Genomic DNA, 18,037 nt, shown 5'->3' on the forward strand with positions numbered 1-18,037 from the left:
GAGATGCCAACCAGGGACTTCCCTGGTGGTCCAGTGGGTAAGACTCCACACTCCCAATGCAGGGGGCCTGGGTTCGATCTCTGGTCAGGGAGCTAGTTCCCACATGCATGCTGCAACTAAGAGTCCACATGTCGCAACGAAGATCCCGCATGCCGCGACTAAGACCGGGCGTGCCTAAATAAATAAATATTTAAAAAAAAAAAAACAAAAAGAGATGCCAACCAGAGATACACAATCAGCTAGAACAAAGTGTGTATTAAAAAAAAAACAAAAAACAGAACATATAGAATTCATGTAATCTTTTTTTTTAAATTTATTTTATTTTTGGCTGCGTTGGGTCTTTGTTGCTGCACACAGGCTAGTTGCGGTGAGCGGGGGCTACTCCTCATTGCAGTGCACGGGCTTCTCATTGCGGTGGCTTCTCTTGTTGCGGAGCATGGGCTCTAGGCACACAGGCTTCAGTAGTTGTGGCTTGTGGGCTCTAGAGTGCAGGCTCAGTAGTTGTGGTACACAGGCTTAGTTGCTCTGTGGCATGTGGGCTCTTCCCGGACCGGGGCTTGAACCCATGTCCCCTGCATTGGCAGGCATATTCTAAACCACTGCGCCACCAGGGAAGCCCCTCATGTAATCCTTTTGATGATGTCTAATTTATCTATTTTTTCCTTTGCTGCTTGTGCTTTTGATGTCATATCTAAGAAACCATTGCCTAACATCACAAAGATCTATCTCTATGTTTTCTTTTGAATTTTATACTTTAGCTCTTACATTTAGGTTCAATTTGAGTTAATTTTTGTATATGGTATGAGGTAGAAGTCCAATTTCATTTTTTTGCATATGGATATCCAAATGTCCCAGCACCATTTGTTGAAATGATTATTCTTTCCCCTTTGAAATGTCTTGGGGGACTTCCCTGGTGGTGCAGTGGTTAAGAATCTGCCTGCCAATGCAGGGGACACGGGTTCGATCCCTGGTCCAGGAAGATCCCACATGCCGTGGAGCAACTATGCCCTTGCGCCACAACTACTGAGCCTGCGCTCTAGAGCCTGCACACCACAACTACTGAAGCCCATGTGCCTAGAGTCCATGCTCTACACCTAGAGAAGCCACCGCAATGAGAAGCCCACGCACTGCAACGAAGAGTAGCCCCCGCTCACCGCAACTAGAGAAAGCCCACACACAGCAATGAAGACCCAACACAGCCAAAAATAAATTAATTAATTTTAAATAAATGTCTTGGCAGTCTTGATAAAAGTGAATTGGCTGTAATTATATACTACTTTTGTAAACAGAAAACATACTGGTTATATTCAAAGTAAAATTTTAAAAATAAGACAACATATGAAAAATGGCAAAATTTAAGAAAGGCAAAAATTCCATGTGTCATGACAATGGGAAACAGGCCTTGATTCTTTAAAGCAGTGATTCCCAACAATTGTGGAGTCATAGCCCCTTTGAAAACCACAGATCCTTCTGAGAATAAAAACTAAAAACCTCATGAGAAAAAAATGTAAATACAAAAATTGTCAGTCTTCAATTGGGGGGTTCATAGTGAAGGATTCATGTGGAAAGCCGCAAACTACACATTAACAGAATGTGTGAACCTCAGTCTTTCAGAGATAGAGGAGAAAGGAAAGAAGTAAAGCTAGTCAGGTGAAAGGGAAACACTATACAAAGGCATAAAAACAACTGGAAAGTGGGATATGTGTTAAAGGAAGAGAAAGTAATCCAACCTTGCCTGATGGGCCTTAGGAAGCTTAGACCAGTGCAACTCAAATTTTATTAAGCGCATGATCACCGAAAGACTTTGTTAAATGCAGTCTGATTCTCTGTAGGTCTGGAGTGGAGCCAGAGGTTCCTTATTTCTAACAAGCTCCCAGGAGATACCAATAGTGTTGGTCCAAAAATGATGTTTTTGTGTAGGAAGAGTTTAGACCATGGTTCCAAAAACTGTGCAGGAGGCTACTGAGATGCTAAAGGTGCCATTAACTGAGAAAGTTTGGGAACCTGTGGTTTAGCCACTTGGTAGGCTGATAGGTGGTAAAACCACAACTTCCATAGCCAAACTGATGAGGCTGTACGCTTACCAGCTGTATGACTTCAAGCAAGCCAGGTAGTCTGTCTCTGTTTCCTCCATTATAAAACATAGTAATAGTTTCTACCTCATAGGACAGCTATGAAGAGTTAATATATTTAAAGTGTTAAGCATTAGCTGTCCAAGAAAACTACAGAAATGTCTATTGCCATCACTATCATCATAATTACAACTATGAGGTGAAGGGGAGTGAGACAGAAAGTTTTTGGTACAGAAGGGAGGAGATATGGTAGGTGTGACTGAAGGGGCCTGGAAGTGCAGCCGCTTCAACCCCAACTGAAAGGCACTGGGTCCCAGGCTGTTAAATACTTCCAGGGCAAAGAGCCAGAGAAAAGGAACAGGTCAACTCAGAGCTGCTTTTTATATTCTAACTAAAACTACTTAACTAAAACACTTCATTTGCAAGTGATTTTTGTTGTTGTAATGACAAGAATTTTTTTAAAAAAATAAGGTCTGAATGTGCAAAAAAATTAGTTTCTAGTGTGAAAAATCCTCTGATAGCAAAATACAATTACCCAAGGTGTGCCTATTAAGACCCCTTCCATCTCATTACCAAATCTAAGCATGTCAGCAAATGAGCACAAGACTCTAACACTGCTTCTCATGGGTTTGCAGGAGGGCAAAGCACACAGATCAGAAAGAACACTCTACTAATTAAACTGAAGCAGATGACTACAGAAGAGAAGAGCTTGTCACATGTAACATCTGTGCCAAGAATGATCAGATTAAATATGCAAAATGTGAAGTAAAGGTGTGATAAAGCAGTAAGATGATACTCTAGACTTCATATAGGCTACCAAAGTTCTGACAGTTTTCCTAATTATTCCCAGTAATGGATATAGGAGGCCAAAAGGCAGAAGAGAGAAATACATTTTTCTCCATTATGGGTGTTGAGCACTAGGGCTAAAATCATGCCTGTCTGAACACTGATCAGTTTCTGCAAAGGTTAATAGCAATTAAATGCAGCAAACTAGATTAAATGAGAAACAGGTCATGATACCGCTGTACTTGCAAAGAGCATGATAAAGCATTTCTTTTAAACACACCTTAATGACCAGAAAATCCAAAAAGCTGCTATGAGGAAAAGGATCTATTAAATGGTGAAGAAATCTCTTAAATGAAATAAAAAGAATGCCATGCCATGTAAACTGATTCAATTATCATCAGTACTGTACTGCTGAGAGATTAAATACTAATGATGTCTACAAGAGTATTTCTCTGAAAAAGAAAACTATGATACACACACTTCTTCCTTTTTCTTGCTAAAGATAACGAAGAGTCCACTTTATAACTTAAAGTGGGATATAAATGCAAAACTGAAAAGATGCACACCAAAGCATAACACTGTCATTAACGCTTTGCTTCTTGCAACCTGGTACATCTACAATCAAAAGAATATAGTAAATTACTCTGTGATAATTAAGATTAAACTATCTGTGACTACAGTTAATACTGTATTGTATATTTGAAAGTTGCTAAGAGAGTAGATCTTAAAAGTTCTCATCACAAGAAAAAAATTATAGCTGTATGATGATGGATGTTAACTAGACTTGTTATGATCATTTTGCAATATACACAAATACCGAATCGCTATGTTGCACACCTGAAACATGTTATATGTCAATTATAGCTCAACTTTTAAAAAATTTTTAAAATTAAACTATCTTATAACTACAATATTCTAAGGTCATTCTCTCAATAAATCCTAAAGTATAAGTCTGAAGCATATTAATGGTTGATTTTTCAAATTTAAATACAAGCAGATTTTTCAAAAAATCAAGTAAGCAATCATGTGCACACACGAGCATACACATTCTCTCTTTCTACACACACATAACTCTCTACACAGGACAAAAAATAAAAGGGACAGGCTCAGAAAATAGAAATTCAATTTACTTTACTATCCTCAGGGTCTTCTAAACCATCAGGTCGACTTAGATTTCGGGCAGGCTGGCTGCAGACAACATTATCTTCCAGTCCCCAAGAGGGTACTCTCACAGGTGGCCTTTGGATTTCATCTGGGTAAAAAGCACCATCTGCTCCATCTGAAATAAAAATTTTGGAAGGGTAGGGTAAAAACCTGGTACTAAAATTAGAATCTCCGTGTATAGCTATGATGAACAGAATATAAAGAACCACTTTAGTGTATCCAAAAAATGTCTTTTTTTTAACCCAAATGATCTTTAAAAATAAGAACTATGTGCAATAAGCAAATAGACTCCTCATTCATGGTGTACTGCTTCTAGATGAAGCCAGTTAGTGTTAAACATTAAAACTGCTTATTATAAAGCAAGATTTCTATTAGAGTTGATCATAACCAACAGTTCTCTAATCCCAGGAAGATACAAACAAAAAAAACCTCCACATTCAGCTAACCCCAACCAAAAATATTTTAATAACCTCTTGTTTCCTGTGTTGCATAAGGATTACCAAACTGCAGAACTGGTTGTGTATCGGGCACTGCAGGAACATGACCATTTTGCTCTGAGCTTGTGTTGAAACACTGTGAGATCTGCTGAGGACTCTGGGAATTCTGACCCTCCAATTTCCTTTCTGCTTGATTTTCTATACTCCTTTTAAGTTCCTAAAATTAACAAAAACAAAGGTGAATAAGCAACCAAATATTTTTTAACAAGAAGAGCATTAAGTATTTAGCCAAAATATAACAATAAAATGATTTCCCTATTATATTTAAAGTACACAGTTGGAAAGGCTGGTTCTCAACTTCTCATAAATGTCCCTTCCACATCTAACAAAATCAGAAAGCAGGATAAAGCCCAATATATTTTCAAATTTATTTGTGCCAATAAAGTACCTTTTTTATTGCTAATTGAGAGGAAATTGCGAATCTCTTACAACTTAGCTATTAGTAAAAATCACAAGACAAAAAACAACTCAGACTGCTTCCCTGGTAAACTCTATCGAACATTTTAAAAAATACTAATCTTGTATAAATTCTTTCAAAAACTAGAGGAAAAAAAAGTCTCAGCTTACTTTACAAGGCCAGTATTATCCTGATACCCAAACCAGTGACATCACAGGAAAACGGCAGACCTCAACTGCAGACCCTCACGAATACTGATGTAAAAATCCTTAACTTAATTAAGAAATCAAATTCAATATTAGAAAATAATACATTGGGACTTCCGTGGTGGCACAGTGGTTAAGAATCTGCCTGCCAATACAGGGGACATGAGTTCGATCCCTGGTCTGGGAAGATCCCACATGACGCGAAGCAACTAAGCCTGTGCGCCACAGCTACTGAGCCTGCGCTCTAGAGCCCGTGTGTCACAACTAAAGACAATGCCTAGAGCCCGTGCTCCGCAACAAGAGAAACCACCACAATGAGAAGCCCTCGCACCGCAAGAAAGAGCAGCCCCTGCTCGCTGCAACTAGAGAAAGCCCACACGCAGCAACAAAGACCCAACACAGCCAAAATTAATTTAAAAAAATCATGACCAAGTGGGTTTTATCACAAGAATGCAAATTTAGTTTAACATCCAAAAATCAATGTAATTCATCACACGTTCATAGACTAAAGGAAAAAAGCATACAATCATTTCAATAACTTCAAGAAGAAACATTTTATAAAATTCAACAGGCATCCATGATTTAAAAAAAAAGACATCTATAAAATCCTACAGTGAATCTTAATGGGGAAAAATTAAATGGTTCTACCTAAGATCAAATATTAAGGCAAAAATGTCTGTTCTAACCACTTCTATTCAACATTATACTGGAGTTTCTTTTTTTTTTTTTAATTTTTTTTTTTGCGGTACGCGGGCCTCCCACCGCTGTGGCCTCTCCCGCTGCGGAGCACAGGCTCCGGACACGCAGGCTCAGCGGCCATGGCTCACGGGCCCAGCCGCTCCGCGGCATGTGGGATCCTCCCGGACCGGGGCACGAACCCGTGTCCCCTGCATCGGCAGGCGGACCCTCAACCACTGCGCCACCAGGGAAGCCCTTAATATTTATTTATTTGGCTGCACCGGGTCTTAGTTGCAGCACTCGGGATCTTCGTTGCGGCGTGCAGGATCTTTTAGTTGCTGCATGCGGGATTTAGTTTCCTGACCAGGGATGAAAGCCAGGCCCTGTGCACGGGGGAGCGCAGAGTCTGGAACATCAGGGAAGTCCCTATACTGGAGGTTCTAAACAGTGTTAAGATTAAGGCAAGATTAAGATTAAGGCAGACAGACTGGAAAGGAAGAAGTAAAACCATCTTTACTCACAGATGATATCATCATAGAAGTGGAAAATCCTAAGGAATACACTAGAACTAGGAGAATGAGTTAATTTAGCAAGGCTGCAGTATATAAGGTCAATATATAAAACCAACTGTACTACCATATATCAGCAAATGAAATTTTTTAAAATTCTATTTATAGTAACATTCATAGATAAAAATTAAATACTGAGGAATAAATTTAGCAAAAGATGTGCAAGGTCTATAAACTAAAAGCCACAAACATTACTGAGAGAAATTAAAGAGAGCCTCAGCAAATAGAGAAATATACCACATTCATGGACTGGAAAACTTATTTTTATGCTATTAATTCCCCCCAAATTGATCTACAGATTCAATGCGATCCCAATCGAAATTCCAGCAGGCTTTTGTATAAACTGACAAACTGATTATAAAATGTACATGGAAACACAAAGGTCCTTGAACAGCCCATTTTTAAAAAGCAGAACAAACTTCAAGACTTACACAATCTGATTTCCAGACTTATTATAAAGCTATAGTAATCAACTGAGTACAGTCTTAGCCTAAGGATAAACAGACCGGGGGTAGGCAAACTTTCCATAAAGGTCCTGATGGTAGATATTTTCAGCTTTGTAGGACACATAGTCTCTGTCACAACTACTCAAATCTCTCTCTGCTATTGCAGTCATAGACAACACCTAAAAATGAATGGGCATGGCAATATGCTTTAATAAAACCTTATTTACAAAAACAGGCCACAAGTCAAATTTGGATGTAGGCCTTAGTATGCTGACCCCAATATAAATCAATAAAACAGAAAAGAGATCCCAAAAATATACCCATACTCTTGTCAATTAATTTTCAACAAAGATGCAGAAGTAATACAATGGAGGAAAAACATGTTCTTTTAAATATATGATGCAAAAAAACTGGATATCTGCATACAAATAAAAAAATTTTAACTACATATCATTCCTTACACAAAAATTAATTTTAAGTAGATCATAAATCTAAACCTAAGAGCTGAAACTATAAAATATACCGGATTAAAAAATAGGAGAAAATCTCTGTAACCCTGGGTTAGGCAAAAATTTCAGATAGGACACATACAGCATGAACCATTAAGAAAAATATTGCTAAACTGTACTACTTCAGAATTAGAAGCTTTTGCTCTTCAAAAGATAGTATTTTTAAAAATGAAAAGGCAAACCACAAATTGGGAGAAAATATTTCCAAAATATATAACATAGAAATTGTACGTGGAATATATTTTTTAAAACTCTTAAATCCAAAAAAGATAACCCAATAAAGAATCAGGTGAAAGATCTGAACAGACACTTCACAAAAGAATATATATGAATGGCCTGTAGGCACACGAAAAGATGTCGAGCATCACCAGTCAGTCATCGGGGACTATCTGGAAAAAATGAAAACACTAATCTTAAAAGATACATACACCCTAATGTTCATAGCAGCACTATTTAAAATAGCAAAGGTATTCATGGAAGTAATCCAAGTGCCCATTAACAGACAACTGGATTAAGAAGATGTGTGTGTGTGTGTGTGTGTGTGTGTGTGTGTGTGTCCACGTGTGCACTTGATTCAATAAGTCAAAGACAAATACTATATGTATAGTATCACTAATATGTGGAATCTAAAAAATAATATAGACTCACAATACAGACTCACAAATATAGAAAACAAACGTGGTTACCAAAGGAGAGAGGGGAGGTGGGAGGGACAAATTAGGGGTATGAGATTACAGATAAAAACTACTATATACAAAATAGATAAGCAACAAGGATTTACTGTGTAGCATAGGGAATTATACCCATTATCTTGTAATAACCTATAATGGAATATAATCTGCAAAAATACTGAATCACTATGCTGTACACCTGAAACTAACACAATATTATAAATCAACTATACTTCAATTAAAAAAATTTTTTAAGTTTAACATTAAAAAAAAATAATTAAAAAAACACTAGCCGTCGGAGAAATTAAAACTAAAACCACAATGAGGTAACCTGACACACTCACTAGAACGACTAGAATTAAAAACTGACAATACCAAGGGCTAGTGACTGGAATGCTCACACACTGCTGGTGGGAATGAAAAGTGTACAGCCTTTCTGGAAAACAATCTGGGTGTTTCTTAAAAACATACACTTATATACCATATAAGCCAGCAATTCCCTTCCTAGGTATCTACTCAAGAAAAATGAAAACACATGTCCACAAAAAAAAACTTGTAAGAGAATGTTCAGAGCAGCATTACTCGTAACAGCAAAACATGAGAAATAATTTGAATGCCCATCAGCTGGTAAAATGATTAACATCTATCAATTAGTGAATAAATTCTGTATGACCACATTTATGTGAAATGCTAGAAAAAGTAAAACTACAGAGTAACAGAAAGCAGAACAGTGGTTGTCTGGGACTAGGGGTAGCTGGAGGAATAGACTACATATGAGCATGAGGGAACTATGTGCAGAAATAAAACATTCTATAGTTTGAATGTAATGGTAGAGAACTATATGTATTTGCCAAAATTCATCAAATTGCACTTAAAATGAGAGAATTTTATCATATTTAAATTGCACCAGGGACTTCCCTGGCAGTCCAGTGCTTAAGACTTCGCCTTCCAATGCCGGTGGGGTGCAGGTTCAATCCCTGGTCGGGGAGCTAAGATCCCACATGCCCCACAGCCAGAAAAACAAAACATAAAACAGAGCAATATTGTAACAAATTCGAAAAAGACTTTAAAAATGGTCCACATCCAAAAAAAAAAAAAAAACTTGAAAAATTAAAATTAAAGAATTCAACCAAAAATATTACCAAAGATACAAGGATGAAAATTTTCATCTGTAAAGTAAAATTCAGCTGGTTTTGCTGATTGTCATCCCTTGGGAGTAGAGATGACACTCTATGTTAACAAATTTTTACCTATAAAATGACCTTAAAATAGAGTAAGTGGCCTTCAAATAGAATAAGTCATTATCATTGAAAGCAAAACTGGTAAACATGAAAAATGCAAGTCAATTTAGGTTTGAAAAGAGAAATGGGAATTAAATGTTCTTCCGAAGTACGTGAAAAGAGTACAGAAGGCATATGAAATATAACATATTGCAGGATTGGGAAGTGAATGATTTACTTAGAACACAGGATGCATGTTAAGAGTAGAAGAAATGCAGCTAAAAACACAGGTTGAAGGGCAAATGTGCCAGATGTGTCATACAGTTTACTACAATGGGCCTAACAGTTCTTGAACAATAATAACACACTGAAATGGTCCTTAGCAACGTTAATCTAGCAAAACTATACTGGGCACAGTTGAAAGTAGAAACAAATAATCAGGGGGGCAGCATGACATGGTTGATAGGAGTCAGACCAGAATTTGCTCATCAGCTCCAGCACAAATAACCCTGAGGAACTTACCTTTCCCAGGCCTCAGAGTACTGAGAAATGAGGGGAGTGTTTAGAACACAGCAGGCCCTCAATGGATGTTCCCTCATCTCCTGTCAAGACTCAAAAACCCCTGACATACCACTATAATAATTCAGGATGTTTAAGTGGAAATGTGCAGAGAGAAAAAGGGAGAGAGTAAATTTTTAAAATATTTCAAAGATGATTCAAGAAAAGTGAAAAAAGGGCATGAAAGCAGCAAAAGAGTTAAGAGACGATAAAATACTTCTACAAAAGTGTAAGCAGGGCTTCCCTGGTGGCGCAGTGGTTGAGAGTTCACCTGCCAAAGCAGGGGACGCAGGTTCGTGTCCCGGTCTGGGACGATCCCACATGACGCCGAGTGGCTAGGCCCGTGAGCCATGGCCGCTGAGCCTGCGCGTCTGGAGCCTGTGCTCCGCAACAGGAGAAGCCACAACAGTGAGAGGCCCACGTACCACCAAAAAAAAAAAAAAAAAGTGTAAGCAAATCAATTTAAAGGAGCATGGTTAAGTTCTTCTGTAAGCAAACAATAAACTACTTAAATGGAGTCAAGGATTTCATCAAAACATTTATGCATGCACTGATAGAGCCAAGGAACTTCATGGAGAATTCCAACCTAATAGAGTTTCCTCTAGGTTCATACTCCACTCCACTACCATCAAAGATGAAATAAATCCTCTGCAAATAGTATAAGGGTAAGAAAAGGAGGAATAAGCAGCTTTGATTCCTCATGGGGTAAACTGGAGGCAGGGTGAACAGAACACAGGAACATGGACAAAATAGTTATGATTAGGTTGTTTGGCAAATTAGAAGACTGAACTCTTGACTTAGAGAAGATTCTTAAATTTGTATTCACAATGCATGCCTCCCCACTCCAAAAGGATCCATGTTTAGAATTCAGGAAATCCATAAACTTAGATGAAAAAAAAAAAGTTTATATCTTTTCACTAACTTCTAACTGAAATTTAGCATTTTCTTCAATTATGAATGTAGGCAAAAAAACACAGCAACAGTTGCAGTACCTTTAATTTTGTCACCCACAAAACATCACAGATATACTCAAGACACCTTCCATTAATCATTTATAAGTATATACAAATATTACTCTTCTATTCTTAAAAAGGAAGCAGATCATCTGGAAATATGAAATGATTCAGAAAAATCGCTAGTCAGGTACCTGATGTTAAACAACATTTTGAAATAGTTTTACTTTAAAAAATTTTTTTATTTTAATTTTTTCTCTGGTAATCGTTAATAAAGTACTTCCCACCATCATTTTTATCATTATTTGCCATTGTGTTTGTGCTTTATTATTTTCTTTACTCGTCCCTTTTCATATTTCTAGTAAAGGGCTTATACAGAATATCTGAAATAGTATGAAAATGATAATTCTAAATAGTGGTTTTGGAATGACATGCAAAAATATGATACTTTAAGGTATATTAAGTTTCTAAATAAATTTAAATTGGTAGGGTTTTTAATCCTAAATTACTTCATACTATTAAAAGTTATTTTTAAAATATATATTTTTATAATATTAGGGAGCTAGTTACTTAAAAAAACTATAGTGAGTTTTTTTTTTATAGTGAGTTTTTATCCACACATATGTTCAATATTTTTTGAGTATCTAATATGCAGCAGGCACTAGAGATTTAGGAATAACCAAAACACACAAAAATTCCTGCCCACGTGAAGTCTTTATCTAGAGCAGGGCAGATGGACAAGAAACAAAATAAGTAAAATACACATTCTGTTAGATGGTGATATATCCATTTTGTCATTTGCTCACTCAACTAATGCTTAATGATCACTTGGTTCATTCCAGGCACTGTCTGGATGTAGGTTTCAGTGCTTAACAAAAAGGACTTAATTCTAACTCTGCAGAGGATTGTGGTAGGAGTGAGGGTACTGAGAAACACTGGGGGAGAAGACAAACATGAAGCAAGTTGCTGAAATAGCAAACAGAAATTCTTATAAATAGAGCCGTTAGAAGTAATATAAAACTACAGTGTCAGTAGCAGGGAAATCAAGAGTAACTCAAGAAGACAGGAAGTAGAAAGCAAACTGGCCTACTTCTATTGTATTCCTGACAGGGCAGGGGATTAATTGACAATAAAACTGCTGATCCCACTACATTTCTTTTACCAAATATTTTTATAAGCAAATGCTATAAATTATGTTTGCCCCATTAACTTGTTTAGTCATTCAACAAATATTTAACTTCAAATATCAGGCACTGTACTAGAGCCTGCAAATACAGTGGTGAATAAAATAAACATAATCCCTCTTCTTCATGGACCTTACAATTAAGCAAAGGGAGTTGTTAAGAGAAATAAGCACAGAAATATTAACTACAAATTATGGTGCTATAAAATAAAAGTATAGCTCCCAGGTTTAATAAAGGTACCTAATTTAGACTGAGAGGTCAAAGAAGTCCTCTCTGAAAAAGAGAGATTTAATCTGAGACTTAAAGAATAAGTCAAGAGTAGTAGGAATAGTTAAATATTCAGAGGAAGATAATAGGAATTATGGGATATACTTGAAAAAATACCACTGGCGGAAGAGAGAAGGGAATTATGGTTGAACAGATAAAATAAGATGGCACCGGGACTTCCCTGGCGGTCCAGTGATTAAGACTTTGCCTTCCAATGCATGGGGTGTGGGTTCGATCCCTGGTCAGGGAGCTAAAATCCCACATGCCTCACGGCCAAAAAAAAAAAAAAACCAAAAAACCAAAACAGAAGCAAGGGGGCTTCCCTGATGGCCTAGCGGTTGAGAATCTGCCTGCCAATGCAGGGGACACAGGCTCAAGCCCTGGTCTGGGAAGATCCCACATGCCGCGGAGCAACTAGGCCCGTGAGCCACACCTACTGAGCCTGCGCATCTGGAGCCTATGCTCCACAACAAGAGAGGCCGCGACAGTGAGAAGCCCGCGCACCACGTTGAAGAGTGGCCCCCGCTCGCCACAACTAGAGAAAGCCCTCACACAGAAACTAAGACCGAACACAGCCCAAAATAAATAAATAACTTGGAATATAGTAGGTGCTCAATAATTATTTAAAAAAAAAACACACAGAAGCAATACTGTAACAAATTCAATAAAAAAAAGACTTAAAGAAAATTAAAATACGATGCCACAAAGTAACATCTGTTGATTGCTAGGTGAGAAGTACAACAGAGTTCGTTATATTATTCTCTTCTTACATATGTTTAAATTCTTCTGGGACTACCCTGGCGGTCCAGTGGTTAAGACTCCGTGCTTCCACTGCAGGGGGCACAGGTCTGATCCCTGCTTGGGGAACTAAGATCCCACATGCCACATGGCGCGGCCAAAAAAATTCTTCTTTAAAAAAAAAAAGTTTACAAAAAATTGTAGGCAAGAATATTCCTAGCAAAGTACATGAACAAGGGCCCTGAAACAAGAAAGCAATTCATGAGTTGTAAGGCCCGAGTGACTACAACAGTTCTCAAAGTGTGGTCTCCAGACCAGTAGCGTCAGGAACTTGTCAAATGTGCAAATCTCAAGCCCCACCCCAGACCTACAAATCAGAAACTCTGGGACTGGAAGCCAGAAATCTGTGTTTTAACAAATACATTGTAAAGCAACCATACTCCAATAAAAATTAATTTAAAAAAAAATGTGGTACCCTAACAAACTATATTAAATGAAATTATATGAACATAATGTGAAAAAGGTATTCAAGATAATCTAGTCCGTGGCATTCTATATATATGGTTGACCTTTCCCCACAAAGGCACAAGCTCTGCTAACTTTTGTTTAGCTTATAATAAGTTATGACTGTGAGAGGCCCACGTACAGCAAAAAAAAAAAAAAAAAAAAAAGTCAGGCTCACTTCCCTTCTTTTCAAGAAAATATCTGCCAAATACCCTAGGCTGAATAACCAAATTTTGTCTATTAGCCATTCTTTAAAATAGAAATGATGTACCATGTAAAAAGAGGCTAGTTCAGCTTAGAACTCAATCACACAGTGCTTTACCTTTAAAGGTACTTTAATGCCACTTTACTTCATTAGGCAAAAGTGCTTTGGGAGTACTTCCTATTTCATCACACAGAATATTTAAAACACCCCCCAGGGTCAAGCTTCAATAAAATTAGTATTTTACTGTTTCATCATCTTAAGTGAAACTTTTTTTTTTTTTAAATTGTGAACGCATGGTTAGGATGAATACAGTAACTACTAGTGCAGTTTGGTGCCACTGCCTTGTTTCAATATTAGTACACCAGCAGTTTTCCCACCACTGCTTTTATACCAACAGTGCAAATGTAACAGAATAGGGAAAAAAGCAAATACTGTAATATTACGAAAACCGTTTTATCTTTGTAGACCTCTGAAAGGGGATGGGGATCCCCAAAGGATCACAGACCATACTGTGAGAAATGTTGCACTACAGCATATTTTATATTATAAATGTATGCTCTGAATGTTAGGTTACGCTACAAATCATTAAACAACTTCTAAAATATTTCCTATTACAAAAGAAAACCAGATAAATACATTAGTCATAATTTTAAATTTGTTTACTGTTCTCTTAAATTTGAACACTGTAAAATTGTTTGTTAAATACAAACTATGTAACAAAAATCAAACTAAGTTTCAACACTTGAGCATTTTTCTCCTAACAAAATAATTTTAAATATTATTTAACTAAAACCATTTTCCACCTAAAAGTCTTAACACCTGTTTGTCTTTTCTTTAGTCATTTAACTTTAAAAAAAAAAATCACCCTTACATAACTGTAAAATGTGTGTCCCTTCATAAAGCTGTATTATCATTCAGTGTCATATGAAACTTTTTTTTAAGTACACTGTTCAATACCTTCTCCCTGGAGAGGTTTTCCAAATATGAAGTTAGACCATTTATCTTTTCGTCCTTCTCTGCCAACTGAAGCTGAAGAGAGAAAGAAATTATCATTATTTTTCATCATCTACTCTCTCCTTATCCTTCAAGAGTTAGTTTATACCATTCTATCAAAATAATTCCTATTACCATATCCATGTATTTTCCTTGTTCTTATTCTTTGACATCTCTGAATTACCTGTCATTATTGACTAACTTCCCTTACTCTTAAAGCTTCTCCCCCGGTTTATGTGAAACTGCACCAACACTGTCATCCTCTCATGCTCTTTTTTTAAAGTCTGCTTCTTCACCATTACAAATATAGGTATTCTCCAAAGTTTCTTCTTTGGCTTCTTCTCTCTACATTCTCTGTAAACTCCCTTTCTTCTATGCCTTCAACAATCATGCTCATATGAATAAACCACAAATATTAACTCATGTGCCACACTCTCTTTCCCAAGATCCGAATCTGCCTTTTTAATTGATGGGTAAACATGTTTTCACTGTTGTCCTTCTGCACTGTAAGGGTAAAATGTCCCAAACCTACTTTCATACTTTTGTTAACTGATATTATTAATCTCAGAGCCCACTGTGATTGAAGCTAGGAAACTATATTAAACACTCCTTCTCCTCTTCCTCTACTCTTCAACATTTTCAGTCTCCAAGTCTTTCATTTATTCAACAACTACCCATTATTTGCCTATTACAGCATAAGCATTATGGATACAAATAAAACTATTCTTCAATGGTTTTTCCCTAAGGCTTTCCTTGATAGATTCAATGGTAGGTGATTGGGGAAGGTATCCTTTATCAATTCATTCTAAGAATATTTGTACCTAATTTTCTTACCTTCAAAAACCCTTCCCACCTGTAAATCCTCTCAGTGCTACCAAATTATTTTCATAAAGACCCACTCTGGTTGGGTCCCTTTTCTCCTAGAAAATTCTTAACAGCAAATAGCACCCACATTCCAGTTTAAGTCCCCCCAAATCTGGCTTCAACCTATCTTTCACATCTATCTACTCCATCACAGATACTGAAGTCCTATTACTCAAGACTGTCACAGCTCCCAGATTATGCTCTCTACTTCTGACCTCCAAACCTGTAATGCTTTTCCATCTGTTTAGAAAGATGTTTCTTTCTTTTCCCAGCTCTGTTTATCCTCCCCTCCTGTTTGGTCTTTCACAGGTCTAGTTTCTCCATAATACCTAACTCCTAAATATTCCACTGGAAACAGCCCTAAAGTACTTGGACTTATAGCTTATGTAGAACTTCATCACATTTTGCCTTGTCTCGTGGTATTTGTGTCTAAGCAGCACAAAATAAGGGGAAAGGCACTAAACAAAAAGCCAAGCACCATCACCAGTTGTACAACCTTAAATATGTTGTTTAATCTCGATGTTAATTTTTATCATTAATGAAATAAAAGTATTATTTAGCTTCCCATGGGTTTGAAAGATGATTACCTAGGTTGTGAATGTGAAAGAGTTTTGAATATCATGATTACACTTCTAGCACTCCTTACTAGATTATAAACTCCTTAAGCATAGCATTGTGCCTTACTTATATGATCACCCACATTATAGCTAACAGTGCTTTATATTTAATAGGCTTCAATAAATATTTACTAAATTATTTTTCCTAATCAATCTGCAAAAATAAAGTTTCATATAAATTCAGTATTCATACTTTTTAATAATAACAGAAGTTCCCAGGCAATAAAAACAATATTCACAGTGATCCCAGGAACAACAAAAACCTCATGAAGTAAGTTTCAAAATTTCATTCTGACAGCAGATGAAGATAAAAAAGGATCAAGCAGTTAAATTACCTTAGCCTGTACCAATCCAAACAAAGTAATTCTTGGTGTCTTTAAGAATGTTATATTTTAAAATTAGATTATAGGTACAATCAGCTATGACAGAGCAAATTTAAATCATTTAGAATTTCCAGGCCTTTAGTCACACACACAAAAAAATGCCAATTATACACACATGCACATACCTTAAAATACTTAAGATTACATTTTATTACTTAGAGGGAAAATGTCTTTCCACTTATTAATTAGCTAGACAGCCTACTAATTTTTTTCTCCAACATTTTTACAAATATCATTTAGCATTCAGGCTTGTTTGTTGCCTAATGTTAAATTGGCAAAAATAATCTTCATTAATTAAGACTGTATTGCTTACTCTGCAGTATCTCATTTAGGATCACAAGTAACACATTTTGGTGATAAATTTTAAAACCTTTACATAAATTTTTAAAATTACTGATCCTATCTTATTACACTCCCAAAAAAACCACCAAGGCCCTAGAATAATTTTACAAACACATTCATAATTAAGTGAACAAGGAATATGAAATGATGACTTTCATCTTAAAAACGAAGCATGATTTAAAGATATAATTTCAACAGCCATCTGAATCTGCAAAATGAAAGCCACAATGGCAATGCATATGGGTATCTATTTTCTCAGTTCATAGTTAATGAACTGTATTCAACATAACTAAATACATAGTACATTTTTATCTATACACGAAAATACTATCCCAATTACCCATGTTGAAACTTTACATTAGATTGACCAAATTATAGATAGCACATTTTCAAAAGTATCAGGTACTATGCCTCAAGTTATACGAATAGTAAACTTACTTTGTAATTCTCCTCTACTTCAGCTAGTTCTAGTTTCACATTTTCAGCAATTTTCACTTGTTCTTTCCATTTCAGCTCCATTTTTGCAAGTTCATCAGCATATTTATTGCATTTTGTTTTCTCATCCTAAATGAAGTAAGTATAATTACCAAAAGATTTTAAATCCATATACAGCTAATATCTATACAAACATACTTGTGCTGAATGCTTATTATAACACTGTTGTAAAGGTATAAAAACTGAAATAACCAAAATGTCTGTCAGTGGAAGACTGGACAAATCATTTTATATCCATACAGTGGAACAGAATATATTTATTGAAAAAGAACAAAGTGATCTAAAAATTAACAAGGAAAAATGGCAAAATACATTAATTGAAAATATCAAGTTGCAAAAACAGAATATATAGTATAATCCCATTTCTGCTTTACAAGCTGTTTAACACAATTTTATATGATGTCTATGTAGTATATGTAGAAAAAATAAACCAAATTTATTTTTTTGGCCACATCACACAGCTAGTGGGATCTTAGTTCCCTGACCAAGGAATGAACCCGGGCCCTTGGCAGTGAAAGCTCGAAGTCCTAACCACTGGACTGCCAAGGAATTCCATAAATAAAATATTAATAGCCCTTTTATCTGGGGATCAGGATCAAAATGGTACTTTTTACCACCTTTATTTTTCATTTCTGTAACACCGTAAGATTTCACAATAAGCACACATTACTTTTGCAAAGGACATAATAAAAATCACATATTTATAATGCTATTGTTTC

General features: G+C 36.2%; 1 protein-coding gene across 2 annotated transcripts in view; it reads right to left on the reverse strand.

The window, feature by feature from the left end:
- TAX1BP1 (Tax1 binding protein 1) overlaps positions 1-18,037 on the reverse strand; it is an 88,179-nt gene that overhangs the window by 9,077 nt on the left and 61,065 nt on the right. For both annotated transcript variants that reach the window (XM_030857413.2, XM_030857416.2), the window contains exons 13-16: positions 17,262-17,387; positions 14,582-14,653; positions 4,493-4,676; positions 3,989-4,137 (exon numbers count right to left, since the gene is read on the reverse strand). In XM_030857413.2, the coding sequence (XP_030713273.1) occupies positions 3,989-4,137; positions 4,493-4,676; positions 14,582-14,653; positions 17,262-17,387 (531 nt within the window). The remainder of the gene's footprint in view (positions 1-3,988; positions 4,138-4,492; positions 4,677-14,581; positions 14,654-17,261; positions 17,388-18,037) is intronic.

The sequence above is a fragment of the Globicephala melas genome, chromosome 9, assembly GCF_963455315.2.
Source record: "Globicephala melas chromosome 9, mGloMel1.2, whole genome shotgun sequence".
NCBI classification, from domain to species: domain Eukaryota; kingdom Metazoa; phylum Chordata; class Mammalia; order Artiodactyla; family Delphinidae; genus Globicephala; species Globicephala melas.